This window comes from Anolis carolinensis, chromosome 6 (assembly GCF_035594765.1).
Source record: "Anolis carolinensis isolate JA03-04 chromosome 6, rAnoCar3.1.pri, whole genome shotgun sequence".
Classification (NCBI taxonomy): domain Eukaryota; kingdom Metazoa; phylum Chordata; class Lepidosauria; order Squamata; family Dactyloidae; genus Anolis; species Anolis carolinensis.
The window spans coordinates 16,904,360-16,919,043 of record NC_085846.1 but is presented as its reverse complement, the minus strand read 5'-3'; the positions used below and the strand labels follow the sequence as shown (position 1 = coordinate 16,919,043).

The 14,684-nt window shown below is 39.4% G+C and overlaps 1 protein-coding gene and 1 non-coding gene across 2 annotated transcripts; both read left to right on the top strand.

Moving 5' to 3' along the window:
* The first annotated feature begins 1,523 nt into the window (after window positions 1-1,523).
* On the top strand, window positions 1,524-8,304 carry LOC107983340 (uncharacterized). The gene is made up of 4 exons (XR_009999856.1): window positions 1,524-4,187; window positions 5,167-5,267; window positions 5,855-5,921; window positions 7,349-8,304. It is a non-coding gene; the product is annotated as an uncharacterized LOC107983340 (transcript).
* A 149-nt stretch (window positions 8,305-8,453) lies between these two features.
* LOC134292316 (17-beta-hydroxysteroid dehydrogenase 14-like) lies at window positions 8,454-13,469 on the top strand. The gene is made up of 5 exons (XM_062957129.1): window positions 8,454-8,471; window positions 9,050-9,154; window positions 9,956-10,023; window positions 12,273-12,369; window positions 12,948-13,469. Exons 1-5 carry the CDS (start codon window positions 8,454-8,456, stop codon window positions 13,110-13,112), a joined length of 453 nt encoding a protein of 150 aa, XP_062813199.1. The 3' UTR covers window positions 13,113-13,469.
* The last annotated feature ends 1,215 nt before the right edge of the window (window positions 13,470-14,684 follow it).

The following is a 14,684-nucleotide window of genomic DNA, read 5'->3' as shown; positions in this document are numbered from 1 at the left end:
TGCTATGAGTTTTGAGGAGCCATGAACAGAGGACAAAAGTATGAAATGTACGAAGAAGAAGGTACGTCAAGCAAACCCTTGTTTTTTTTTTGTTTTTTTTTTTGGGTGAAATATAGATTTATTTATATATATATATATATATATATATATATATATATACGTACATACAAATAGAGACATACAATCTTGATATTCCACATTTACATTACCTGTAGTTCTCCCCGATCCCGCCACCTCCCCGTTCTCGCCCATAAACTTATTCTTACATAATGTAAGGGTACAGAGATACTATATATATTTATATCCCCTCTCTCCCTCCCCCCCTCCCCCCTGAGAACAGTTTACTACTCTTTACCGTACTAATTATAGTTGTTCAATCATAAGGATAATTTTATTTAATTCCTTGTATTTGTCTTTCCCCTTTATCCTAGAGATAAGGCCCTTCCATTTTGCCTCCCAGGTCATCTTGGTTTGGCCAAACTTATAATAGCTTTTCCTTTCGCTAATATAATCTTGAAGTAGATAATCGGCTAAGTATTTATACCACGTTTTTATATCCCATTTTTTTTGGTCCTTCCATCCTAGGGCAACTGAGGCTTTGATTGCATCTAACATATGTTTTATTATTTCCTCCCATTCTTTAAGTTCCCCATTGCCTTCTAATTTTTGAACAAAAAATTGTGTTTTATTATTAAATTATTTATTTATTATTTATTTAATAAAGCAAACCCTTGTCATGACTGCCTTCCATCTAGAAATCTATGTCCTCATTGTGAAAAGCTATGGGGATCCAGAAAAGATCTCCATAGTTACTAACAGACCCACCACCAAGACTCTACCCTTGGAAGATAATCATACTTGTCCATGAGTGATCGCCTATGATGACATCTCAGTTAGACCAAGAGCTTTATACTTTCTTCTAAGGCCATCACGTGTGGAAAAAATACTTCTTGCCTTGACAATCCTAACATATATCTGTAGAGAACTTATTTGGAGCTAAAGATCACATATACATCATATTACTGTATATACAGTATGTCATTTTTAAAATCACCGTATAAGGTAAATATTATGTTTTTTGACCTCATCACAAAGGTCAGGCGAAGCGTCCCACTTTACCTGGTTTGCTGCCAGGCTAAGGGGACAGCGGGATGAATCTGTCACCCCGCACACAGCTCCCTCTTGGCAATGCATCTCCCATCACACGTGGGCAGGATCTCATGTTGGGACAGAAGCATCCAAGGACACTTCCACCCTGGCTGGGGCCAGAGCCTCCGTCAGAAGTCAAATGATGTTGTGTGATGGTCAGCATGGGGCTCCATCCCAAAACAGGGTGGAAACATCCTAGGATGCTGAAATTGCCCCATCTGATGAGGCCCATTTAGCCATTTGAACATCATGTCCCCAATTCTGGGCAGAGCATCTCTTGTAATTTTGACAGGTTCATATTTTTAAATATTAAGCAGATTTCTGCCTCTGAGGGCAAGATAAAATGCTGTTTTTCTATATTTTCAGTAGGAGTTGGATAAAACTGCTTATTCAGATGCTTTAATTTTGGTTTTGCTGATTAGAAGAGATGTAATTTTGCTTCACAAAGTATGAGATATGATGTGATTGTGTGGCTGCATGTGGTTTCTGTTTTGTGTACAAGGTGTGAATGAAACTTATATTAATTTCTTGCTTAGATTTGAGATGTCACCAAGATATCTCATTCTGCACATGCAAATAGATTAAAAATGTGAAAGAAAATCCAAAGCCAAAATGCATCTGTTCCCAAGCATTCCAGATAAGGGATGCCCAACCTCTCAGGGAGTCCTGAGGGGAGTCTATGCGTAGGGAGGGAAACCACATGGTGCTGTGTGTATTTAAAACATCATCTGGATATGAGGACATCAGGCAGAACTGAAAGAGGAGCTGTGATGGCAACTGAGTTGCGGTATCCTGACAAGGTGGTCATAGTAACAGGGGGAACCAGGGGCATCGGCAAAGCGATTGTCAGAGAATTTGGTGAGTTAAGAGAGAGAGAACTGGGCGTGGAAATAAGAACCATATATGCTAGAAATCATTTATTTATTTACTATATTTATTTATATATGCTAGAAATTAGAACCATATATGCTAGTAGAGAAAGAGAAAGTCCTTGTAAAACTTGAACTCTCAGGATTCCGTAACATTGAGTTAAGTTAAGATGGTATCTAATTGTATTAATTCTACATTGTAGATGCACTCTGCAAACAACAATCAATAATGAGATGGACCCTATATGGCATTTGTGTGTGTGTGTGTCTATAAGTGATAATTTGTGGCCAAGTATGATTGTCTTCCAAGGGTAGAGTCTTGGCGGTGGGTGCATAAATGACTGTAAAGACCTGTTCTGCATCCGTATAGTCTTTCACAATGAGGACATAGATTTATAGATGGAAGGTGGTTCCAACAAGAGTTTGCTTGATGCGCCTTCATTTTGGCATATTTCTCCCTTTCACCCTCTTTCCATGCCTCTTCAAAAGCCATAGCACTGTTGATAACAGCTAACCCCCAGTTATAAACTTTGAGTGCCAGGACTTCCCAGTTCTCTGTGTTTAAACCAATTGTTTTTAGGTTAGCTTTTAGCCTGTCTTTAAATCTCTTTTGCTGTCCATCGACATTTCATTTTCTGTTTTTGAGCTGAGAATAAAATACGTAACTGTTTTGGGAGATGGTGATCGGGCATTCGGACAACACGGTCAATCCAGCACAGTTGATCGTGCTGGATCATCGCTTCAGTCCTGGTCATTTTTGCTTCTTCCAGAATACCTGTCCTTCCAAGAGATTTGCAGGATTTTCTGAAGGCAACACTGATGGAATCTTTTCAGAAGTCGGCAGTGTTGTTTGTAAACAGTCCATGTATCACAGGCATATGATAGAGTTAAAAAGTACAATAGCTTTATAAACAAGCATCTTGACATACCTATAAATGTACCAATCCTCGAATACTCTCTTAACACTCTCTATGGTATACGTGGCATGGTGCTGGATTGCAAGAGTCTAAAGTGTGTGTATGTGCTGACAAGGTATTTCCGCTCCAGTGTAACTCATCTAGCCTGGTATTAAATTGCTATGATAAAATTGTGGGTGAGACATTATTCATTTATATGATATTTTAATTTATATTTTAGACATTTGTCAGCAAACAGAGAACTATTCATTCAGCACTGGCTGTGGTAGAAAATGCTTGGCAATGTAATTTAGCAGCATTCCTATCCCATTCTCCTGAACTTGATATAAAAGAGTGATGGCATCAGGGCAGAGGACAAAACAACAAAACTACAGGCCCCCCAACCTCGAAATTTGACAACACAACCCATCATCCACGGCTCTAGGTTGATACAACAAAAAGAAAAGAAAAATAAAGTCCTAATTAGAGGGAGAGGAATAATTGTTTTTATCCAATTGCTGCCAGTTACAAGGCTAAGTTCCACCCACTTGGTCTCCTAGCAACCTATTCAGCCCAGGGGACAGGCACAAGAGTTTGGAGAGACCCCTAAGGGCCATCCAGCCCAACCCTTTCTACTATGCAGCAGGACACAATCCAAGCATTCACAACACATGGACAACGTATAAATACTATACAATACTACACAGGGACCTAGACCCCCTCTACCCTCACCACTTTCACAGTACACAAACAACCAAATGCATACTAAACATAAAGACAACCATACAACAGACATTCAATATCACCACTATCTCAACAATTTCTCATCAACACTACCAATCAACGCCACAGCAACGCGTGGCCGGGCACAGCTAGTACTACTATAAAATACATATACTAAACACATGGTACATATACAAGATACAACTGCAAGTCTAATATCAAAATTCATTTATGTTTCATAAATAAATAAATACCATATACACATAGCATGGAAGCCATTTTATATATTTTAAATAATTTTGTGTCTGAAGTATGTAGGCAAAGTGTCACTTTCTCAGCCACCTATATGGACAGTTTTTGAATATGGAGTATTTTGGTAGGCTCAATCTGTAATTGAATATTTGGTATAATCTATTTTTAGTTTTTAATTTATTAATGTGCATGTGTGAACAGAGTTGTTAGTTTTTGTCTGGCATTCATTTACCCTGCTTCCTTTCCTTCCCAGTTCACCAAGGAGCCAAAGTGGTTTTCTGTGCCCCAGAAAGTGAAGGTGAGTTTTTTTTTCTCCATACCAAAACATTATGAGAGAATCCATTCACTACCCAATGTTTTTACATTAGTTTAGCTAAACTACAGGAAATATGCACATGAAGTTGTAACCATCCCTGATCTACATTCTTGCAAAGCATTTCCCTATTTCTGGATTGCGGCACACATCCATTCTGATCATTGGTTGTGAATGGGGAGGATAATTGAACCTGGTGGCCAAGAATATCAGTCCTTGACAATGAAAGAGTCAAGGCTTTTTTGGTCCTATTTGAGGCAGAAATGTAAGACGTGTTAAGGGGAGAAATGCAGGAATGAGAAAGTTGTATCATGAGCCCTTTGTATCTGCTGGGCTTTGGTTATAGAACTTCACATAGATACCAAAATATATGGCTATTCATTGTATACAATGACTTATAAAATGGTATCCCTTATATAAAATGCAAAAATCAAGGTTTGTTACTAAGGTATTTTAAAATTGTGGTTAGTTGATTCTGTAAACACAGAGGGTCGACTGTATTTTTAAAATTACCTCACCAACTTAAAAGTCTCAGCATTGCATCGGAGAGTTAATGTGGTATGAAACTGCTATAACTGTGCAGTATGGATAAACGCTAGGAGGGAAGTAGGAAGCTGGGATTTACAATCAAATAACATCTGGAGCATTGTGTGATTTCTACTCCCCTTGGGAGGATATCCTTCACATGGTGGAGACTTGTAGGGAAATGGGACACTGAATTAATTTTAGCATTAAGAGTAGATATTGGTGACCACTGGATCAGTATGGATGGGCTCAGATAGAAGCCTGCATCTTGTCAATTAGTCTCAAATAAAGGAGATCCATTGACTCAATGATTGAATGGTAAGTCAACCCAGAGACAAAGTCCTAAGAGGCAGCATTGTTTTGCTCTTACCCTTTCATCACCTGGAGCTGAAACTGCCCTCCAAACTCCTCATGAACTTTTTTGCAACTGTCTTTGCAGAAGAAGAGGGGAAGGTGATGGTGCAAGAACTGCAGAATTGTGCAGGACCTGGGGAAGCTTACTTTCAAATCTGTGATGTTCGCTGTGAAAAAGCTATTCAGGTAAGCAGGAACTCTGGGGGGAAAGCTGCTGGTTCGGGTGAGCATATTTGTCACTTTGTGCCTTCATGTTGTTTCTGATTATGGCAACCCCAAAGCAAGCCTATCACAGGGCTTTCTTGAATGTAACCCATCCAAGGTCACTCAGTGGGTTTCCATGGCCAAGGAGGAACCATTTTTCCATTGGCACAAATCCATTTTAATATGTAATTCTTTGGATGACAACTCACAGAATCCTCTAATTGCTTTGGTATTACATTATTTTTGGAAGATTCTGTGCCTTTTTTCAAAGTCTAAAAAATCAAAGCTTCTTAAAATGTTTTCTTGGGAGAACTATTAGTTTCATAGTCCAATTTAGTACCAGAGCCTTCCCCAATACAATGGTTTCACATGAGCTGGGGGGATATACCCAACATCTTCCCTGACTGTACGTATCCTACCTGGGGATGGTGAGAGTTGTAGTCCAGCACATCTGCAAAGTAGAAGGCTGTCCAGGCAGACATAAACATGCAGGAATTGTGTTTCCTCTTTTGCCAACAGTCTCCTCTGCTTCATCTCTCTCCTTTTGCTAACTTTGTACCTTTCCACAGAATCTGGTTGCTGTGACCATTGAACTTCATGGATACCTTGACTGCCTGGTGAACAATGTTGGAATCCGTAAGTCAGTCCCAAAACACTGGTGGGGAAGGGCATGTTGGAAGAATGGGGATCCCTTGTTTTTTGGGTGTGGGGCTTTTTTGGATGTGTTACAGGGCAGGTCTAGGGTCTGTGGTGGGAATGAAATTTTGAGGTTTTGGTGTTCATTGAGATAGAAGGTAGAAGGCCATCATGTACCATATTTCACTGCATAATAGTCGCACCCCAGTTTTCTGGATGACAAAAATTAGTATTTTTGTGTCCCTTTATAATAGTTGTTGAGCCATTTGGGATTGATTCTCTCCCTTCCCCTTCCTTCTTTTTCTGAAGGCAAGGCAATTTTTAAAAATGTGAAATGGAGGCCATTGGAACTCTAGCCTACAGTGTTTATATGGCAATTAGTTTCTCTAGCCATTTCCCAAAATAATTTCCCAAAATTGTCCATTTTCAGGTTTATCACACAAATGAGTGCAGTTCCTGCCCACAAAAAAAAAAAAAACAAACTCTTGAACTCTTCAAAATTGAAAAAGATTGAAATCTCACAATTTTTTGGGTTTTGAACTTCAAGGTGCCAAAGTAAGGATCTCCTGAAGTCACACAATTTCTAATAAATACGTAAAATAAAATAAAATGAAATAAAAAATCCTGCAAGGCAAGGATCAAGTAGCCGAATTTTGAGAGACTACCAGAGCATCACTGCTTCGTAGGACACTGCCCATAGGAAAGGCCATTTACTCACATCACCAAATGGGTTAAATGTGGGTGAATCTGGCAGATTCCATCCCTCATGTTTTTCACTGTTTTCTCTCATTTCAAAGCAATTGCTGAGCTAAGGAGACAATTTATGTTTTCTTCCCTCCTCCACTTACCTCTATTTCTTAACACTATCAAAATACTGCAGTAACAGAGCATGATGGATACAAAGGGGGAACATCCCTGAATTATGTGATGGGCTCCAATTAACTACGTTTATAAAATGTTTTATTAGTGTTAAGAAGCCTGGGAGATGTGTGTGGGATAACATCCAAAATGTCTTTAGGCTTAGTGTAACATTAGATGCACTGGATTTGTGACCTAAACAGAAATAGGGTGAGTGTTTTGCCCAGACCACTGCTGAATCTGAGTAGGAATGTAAAAGTTAATGGTTCTCAGCTTAAATTCTTAGTCCATTAGTGCCAACTACCTTGTCTTATCTTTCTGAATGTGCCTTTGGACTCAGGCAAGAGGAACATCCTTCCACATTTGTGGAACCGTATCTACAGTAGTTCCTTCATATTTCTTTCATAGTTCCCCTTCCAAATAAATGATGATAGGACTTAATTACAATTTACTTAAATCCTCATTTAGTGAAATAAGTGCTTTAAAAAAGGTCCAATAAACAAAAAGACAGGGAATTATTCTGCATCTTACCTCTAATTCTCTTCATTTTCTTGTCCACCTGCCCACAGATTCTTACAAAACAATCGATGATCTCACTTCAGAGGAATTCCACAACTATATGGACATCAATGCTGTCAGCTATTTCTTAGCCTCTAAGGCAAGTAATATCAAGAAATTCACAGGAAGCAGCATTATATAACATCAGAACCTTGGTGCCTTGAGTTTGGTGGTTGAACCATGTAGCTGTATTATATGTCAGAATCCAGCAAAGCACCGTTCCCCTGAAAAAGCTTCTTTTCTTTTCTTCTTTTCTGAGCTCTGAAAAACAGCACACACTTTGTAGACTTTGCTTATTGGTTTTCTCCAGAGAAGTAAGGCAGAGGATAGGATGGGAAATTAAATGTTCTGCTATAATATTTTAAGGTGGAAATCATAGAATCATAGAATAATAGAGTTGGAAGAGACCTCATGGGCCATCCAGTTCAACCTCCTGCCAAGAAGCAGGAAATCGCATTCAAAGCACCCCCGACAGATGGCCATCCAGCCTCTGTTTAAAAGCTTCCAAAGAAGGAGCCTCCACTCTTTTTTTTTTTACCAGTAACTGTATTTTTTTTAATCAGGTACCTTTAGCCGCTCCTCCTAAAAAAAGTATATTTTTGAGCTATGGAGCACAGCGCACACTTTGTAACCAAATGGTTCCAGGTTTGATAAGGAGGTGCAATATAGCTTTCCACAAGGTGCCATTCTACCCCCAATGCTTTTTAAATTTTACATGAAACTGCTGGCAAAAAGAAATCATCTGATGGCAAGGGGTGGGGTACTATCAGTATGCTGATGACACCCAAATATGTTTGTCCATGCCTTCAAAAACAGCTTTAGCTAAGGGTAGTGAATCTCTTCTGAATGAATGCCTAGAAGCAATCAAATGGATGAAGAAATAACAAATTAAAACTGAATCAAGATAAGACAGAGTTGCTAACTATTAAGAGATTGGGAATGTGTCAGTCAGTTCTGGATGGGGTTACACTCCCCTTGGAAGACTCTGTTCGCAGCTTGGGAGTGCCTCAAGGATCTGGATCTGTCTCTCCAAATGTAGTCCAGGTAGAAGCAATCGTCCAAAGGCTTTGCCTGATACACCAGTTGTGTCCTTTCCTAGAGTTGGGGGACCTAAAGATGGCAATGCACACGCTGGTAACCTCAAGGCGGGAGTTGTGCAATGCACGATATATGGCTTCCTCTGCCACAAGTTCCAGTTGAAACCTTCAGTTAGTTGAAACCATGGCAGCCAGATTGGTTATGGGAAGGTTTAGGAATGTAATATGCTATAATCACTCCAATGATTGCCAATTAGTTTCCGAGAAAAGTACAAAGGATTGGTTATGACCTTTAAAGTCCTACATGGTGTGGATCAAAGTTACTTATCATATTGCCCATCTACTGTAGAATCAGAAGTACACTTATGACTCCTGTGGGTTGTTTACTTCAAGCAGACAGAACCAGAATAGTAACTGTCACCCAGACCTCTTGACCCTCTTCCTCCTCCTCTTCTTCTCCTCACTACTTCCTGGGTGATGTCCCCAACCCCAAAGTACTAGGTGAATAAATTATTGAATAATTTAAAACATGACACCCCTAACCTGAGGTTCGTTTCTCGCTCTGCCCAATGATAAAGGTGGTTAAGCTATATTTAGACTCAATGTGGACCAGTTTCAAATGTTGGTATAATCTTCTTCCATCTCAGTTTCTTTCTCTTTTTTGTCCATTTACAGTATGCTCTGCCTTACCTCCGAAAAACAAAAGGGAACATCATCAATATGTCCAGCATTACCGCCATTTTTGGAGACAAGCAATCCGTACCCTATGTAACAACCAAGGTAGGCTGGAGCGATAGGACCTGAAGTTAGAGGTATCAATCAAACCCCATTGTTCTAATGTGAGGGTTGCTAATATTTCAAGCTTCTGCTGTAGACAAATTTTGCAGCAAGAAATGAAGCTTGCCTCCAAGCTGCTGTTCAAAGCCACAAGAACAGGCCATATTGTTATTATTTCCTGCCCAGTGGTAGCAAAACTTACTTTTAGATTTTTTTTATCATGTCAGAAGTGACTTAAGAACATAATGCAAGACGCTTCTGGTGTGAGGGAGTTGTCTGTCTACAGAGACGTTGCCCAGGGGATGCCCAGATGTGTTACTTGGGAGCTTCTCTCATGTCCCCACAAGCTAGAGCTGACAGACGGGAGCTCACCCCGTCTCATGGTTTCCAACTGGCAATCTTCAGGTCAGCAGTTCAGCTGGCACAAGGGTTTGACCCATTGCACCACTGCAGCTCATATTTTTTGAATGATTGAGGTATGAGGAAAGCAGGGCTTTTCTCTGGTAACCCAATCCTTATTTTTTGGGGGGAAAAAACTTTTTTAAAAACTCCCTTCTTGATTATGGATAGGATGTCAAATGGTTTTTCAATCCACTTTGACTGAAATGTAGTACTTTCTTTTGTAATGTTATTTTATTGATCTGTCTGTTTTAAATGCTTTATGTAGGTTTCCATTAACTGCAGTTCATATTACATTGCTTCAAAGTTTTGCCTGTTGAACTGCTTCATATGAGGTTCTGCCTCTAAAGGCTATATAGAACTATTCAAATATAAGTGTAATAAAATTCATCATTTATCTTGTAGGGTGCTGTTACTGCGATGACAAAAGCTCTGGCCATTGATGAGAGCAAGCATTGTGTCCGAGTCAACTGGTAAGACTGTTGAGAATAAAAGGCTATTAGAAATTCTGGTTTTAAGGATTAAGATTCTAGGATCAATGAACTTTTGAGAAATGAAACAAATGATACTTTATTCTTTTCATTGAAACATACTAGGATAAATGTCAATAATGTGGCAATAATGGCTCACAAATTTTGATATTTTGGTCTTCTGCTCTTTATCCTTCCCTATTGTCCACACTAGCTGATGCTTTACTGAGTGTGATGGAGATTTGCACAGTTCCCATTGGACACAATTATAATTCAAAATATCTGGAGTGCCAAATGTTTCCAAACAGCCCTGGCTGTTCTCATATTGGCGGCAAATTCAAATTGTTTCAAGAAAACATGCTTGGGGCCCCTTCTATGCTGCCATACAATCCAAATTATCAAAGTAGATAATCCACATTATTTGCTTTGAACTGGATTATCTGAGTCTACATTGCCCTATAATCCAGTTCAAAGCAGTTAATCTGGATTTTATATGGCAGTGTAGAAGGGGCCAGAGATTCCAATATACTTGAATGTTGGAGGATTTGGAAAAGGAAAAAAGTATTAAAATAAGCAGCAATAGAATTAGCAGTTTAGCAGAGCACAGCAGGAAAGCGAATGAGTTTAAGCAATTAAAGGTGTGGAATTAGCCATTAAAAGTTTTAAAAAAAGTTTTTTTAAGCACTACATTTCTAAATAAGAAGGTTAGGGAATTATCTGAATTTAAGGGCTCTTCCACACTTTCCCTATATCCCAGGATCTAATCCCAGATTATCTGTTTATCCCAGGTTATCTGGCAGTGGGGATTCATATATTCCAGTTTAAAGCAGATAATCTGGGATCAGATCCTGGGATAATGGGCAGGGTGGAAGGGCCCTTACTATCTCTGGATATTACTGAAATCAGATATCTGCCACAAGGAGGCAGTGTAGGTTCATGGCCCGACGCACTGTGCTACTTTCACAGCCCGGAAAAATGTATCTGGGTTTGAGGGCAGTACTAGAAGTTTTATTCATCTGGTCAGATGGATGTCAGAACACTATAATCACCAACAGTACTGACATATGATACAGCGCAAAGCATTTAATCCCCTTTGGCAGCCATTCAGAAGATAAGTTCCTAATTGACTCAGGAATGTTCAAGCTAGGATCGGAACTGCCGTTGGCTGGGGACTTCTTGTGATGTCAGAAGTAGATGGAGTCTCCTTTGTGGTGGAAAAACGGAGAGCTGCTATTTGTCCATTTGAATCTGAAGCCGTTTGAATGATCCTCCCAGGAGAAAAGGGGAAAATGGTCCAAAAAAGTCTAGGATAGGATTATGGGGTTTATAATAGGAACCAGTTCTAGAGACAAAAGACAAAGCTTATGTAAATATACACATAAAATAGGAAACATATAACACAGTACAGATTTCATTGAGGTACAATTCCTATTTAATATTTCTGAAACACCTGGATGGCTTTCTTGGAACTTGACCTTAATTGCATCTCTAAAGAGGCCTTGCTTCCCTGAGGGGATTCTCTGCCAGCTGGATATCAGGCCTGATGTTCAACAAGCTCATTTTATATGAAGTTTCTTTGGGTGCCTGGGAATATGTATATGGTTGTACCCCAGTTTTTGTGTGTATATATGTCTTCTCTCCTCTCTGCTTATTAATAAAGCATAAACCTGAATCTAGACACAGGAATTCCAAGTATTTTGTAAAGGCAAACCTCATCTTCTTTGGATGGGCACTGCTTCTGGCCTGAAAGGTTTCTTGCCAAACCAGTTTTAGGCTTGATAAATGATTAGATTAATCCTTCCAGGAATGTTTGGGGTTGGGCTGGTGCTAGAAACCTAGCTAAGGTCATTTTTTTTTGAAAACATGGAGACAGCCATGATGTCTCTTTTATCTTTAAGGAGAACAAAAAGGAAGAGAGACCCAACTCCTGTGAGGTTTCTATCTTCATAGAGTAGGCGTTTTCCTGAGAATATCAGTCTAACTCAGGAAATGGGAGGGGAGAAAGTGAGACAGACAGGGGCAATGGATGAAGGGCTTTCCCTATAAACTAACCTTAACTGACTATCTTCTTGTTGAGGACTATAAACTTGTGCAGGATATGGTTAACTGAAACATAGAAGTAAGGATCACAAATAACATGGAAACCTGGGGGGGGGGTTATACTTCTAGGAATCTTGACACATAGCTCACCATATGGGAACAGATTTACTTACTCCTCTGAACATGTCTTCTTTGCTTTGAAAAATGTCTAGCATCTCACCTGCCAGTGTTTGGACTCCATTGAAGGCAAGTCTTATAAATGGCTCACCTGATCCAGAGGAAGCATTCCAGGATGCCAAGGATGCTCAGGCAAGTCCATGATGGGCCCAGGGCTACTTCATAGGATGGATTTCTACTTTATGCAAGAAACTTGTGCAGAGAAGTGTGGGCTTTATTATTGACAAATTTGATTATTCATTTATTTGTTTAATATGGTCTCTAGGTGTGAATCTATGCTTGGCTTCTGATCGAAAATTGACAAAAGTTGTGCTTGAGGATGTAGTAATTCGCAGAGTTATTTAACAGTACTTTTTAGTGTATGGCTTTTCCAGTTTTGTGAGGGTCCTGAACCCTAATCCCAGCAAATGTGGAGGTATGACTGTGGGTGTTTGTTCTGTTATCACTGGAAGGACAAAATTATTTAAAATGACAAAGGTATTTCAGATAGCACATGAAATCTAAGAACTGGAAACCCTTTGGAGCATGCCCTTCTGATTTCTGAGACCTCACCAACTTTTCTTATAGATTTAAGGACTAAAATTTGTGAAGTGTGACTTGGGGGAAGAAAACAAATTGAACAGAGATGTATGTGTGTTTGTGTCTACTCATGAGATAAGCATCGAACACTAATTTTGCACCATTCTCTTTCTTCTCCGTTGCATCCATAGCTTATGGGACGTATGGGAACCCCTGAAGAGATTGCAAAGCCTGCCCTGTTCCTTGCTACCGATGCCACATTCTGCACAGGATGTGACCTTGTGGCTAGTGGTGGATCTGAGCTTGGCTTCGCCCACAAAAGCCCATTTACTCCCGGATGTGACTCTAAAAACTAGAGGAGCCAAACAGGATGAGAGTGCTAAAGTGACTAAAACAAGGCAAGCTGGGAGAACTGTTAGAATGCAAACCTACCCATCCTGGTAGAGGGCTACCTCACAAGGCAGTTGTATGTATCCATATATTGTATTCCAGAAATCAGTGGGTCCTAACCTTTGGTCTTCAAGGTATTTTGGACTTCAGCTCCTGAGATTACTAACAGTTAGATGGGGTTTCTGAGAGATGAAGCCCAAAACACCTGCTTTGAAAATCTGGATTATACGGCAGTCTAAGTCCAGACTAATACAGCCTATGAGAAGAAAGCACTGGAAATTGCAGTCCAGCAACATTTGCAGTGCCAATAAATGCTTCCCCCCCCCCCCCCCCCCGCTGTCCTGACACCTTTGTGTGTCATGGATTTTAGAAATCCTCAAGATGGATGGGGGAAATCTGGTGGAAGTTTACTTTTTAATAATAATAATAATAATAATAATAATAATAATAATAATAATAATAATCTTTATTTTTATATCCCGTCCCATCTCCCCAAAGGGACTCGAGGCGGCTCACAACAGGGACAAGCCTGAAACAACAACACAGCATATTTGACAAAACTTAAAACATTTCAACGATACACAAAATAAAATAATGGACAATACATTAAAATCCAAGCAGATAAAATCAGAGTAATTAAAAGCAAACCAGCGGGGACAGGTTTCGTAAAGTGCTGTATCAAGGAAATGAGTAACAGTGATAAAGTGCCATACACTTTTAAAACAGAAAGAAATATTGACTCTCCGAGATGCACTGTACCTCATATGCACTCATGTGGATATCTGAATGCACACACAAGCAGATTTCTGATTATTTCTCTTCGACTGTAAATTCAAGCCCTAATTTCATAAAGATCTGAACAAAGGAATGGTTGCAGAGAGTTCTCATTATATAATTGCTTTCCATTAGTGCTTCCATTTAGCCAGCTGTGTGTCTGTGGCTCCATTTATTTACAGCCCAGATCAGCTGTTTTGATATTTTAAAATGAGCACATGAACTGGAGTGGTCCACACCAGGGTTTACAAACAAAATCATGTCTTTTCCTTGACTGCAGGGATATACAGTGATGCAAATATACACATTTTCCAGCCGAAATCGGATTTTAAGTGCACCTTTTTAACACGTGTTTTTCAGCTGTTAAAACAAATCAGTGCGCATTTTCATAAAACATCACTTAGCTATTGTTGAATTATCACATAAATCTTAAACCCATCGCTTTTTGCTTTCTTGCAAATCCAGTACATGTGGGAGGAAAACCTAATTTATCTTCACAACCCTGGCAATGAATTAAAACTATTGGAGACATTTATTTGTAGACAGCTTCTTTGGAGCTGGATATCATTTGTACACCACCTTGCTGCATATACTGTATATAATTGAGTATAAACTGACCCAAATATAAGCCAAGGCACCTAATTTTGCCACAAAAAACTGGGAAAACATATTGACTCGAGCATAAGAAGAGGGTGGGAAATGGAGCAGCTACTGGTAAATTTCAAAAATAAAAATAGATGCCAATAAAATTATATTAATTGAGG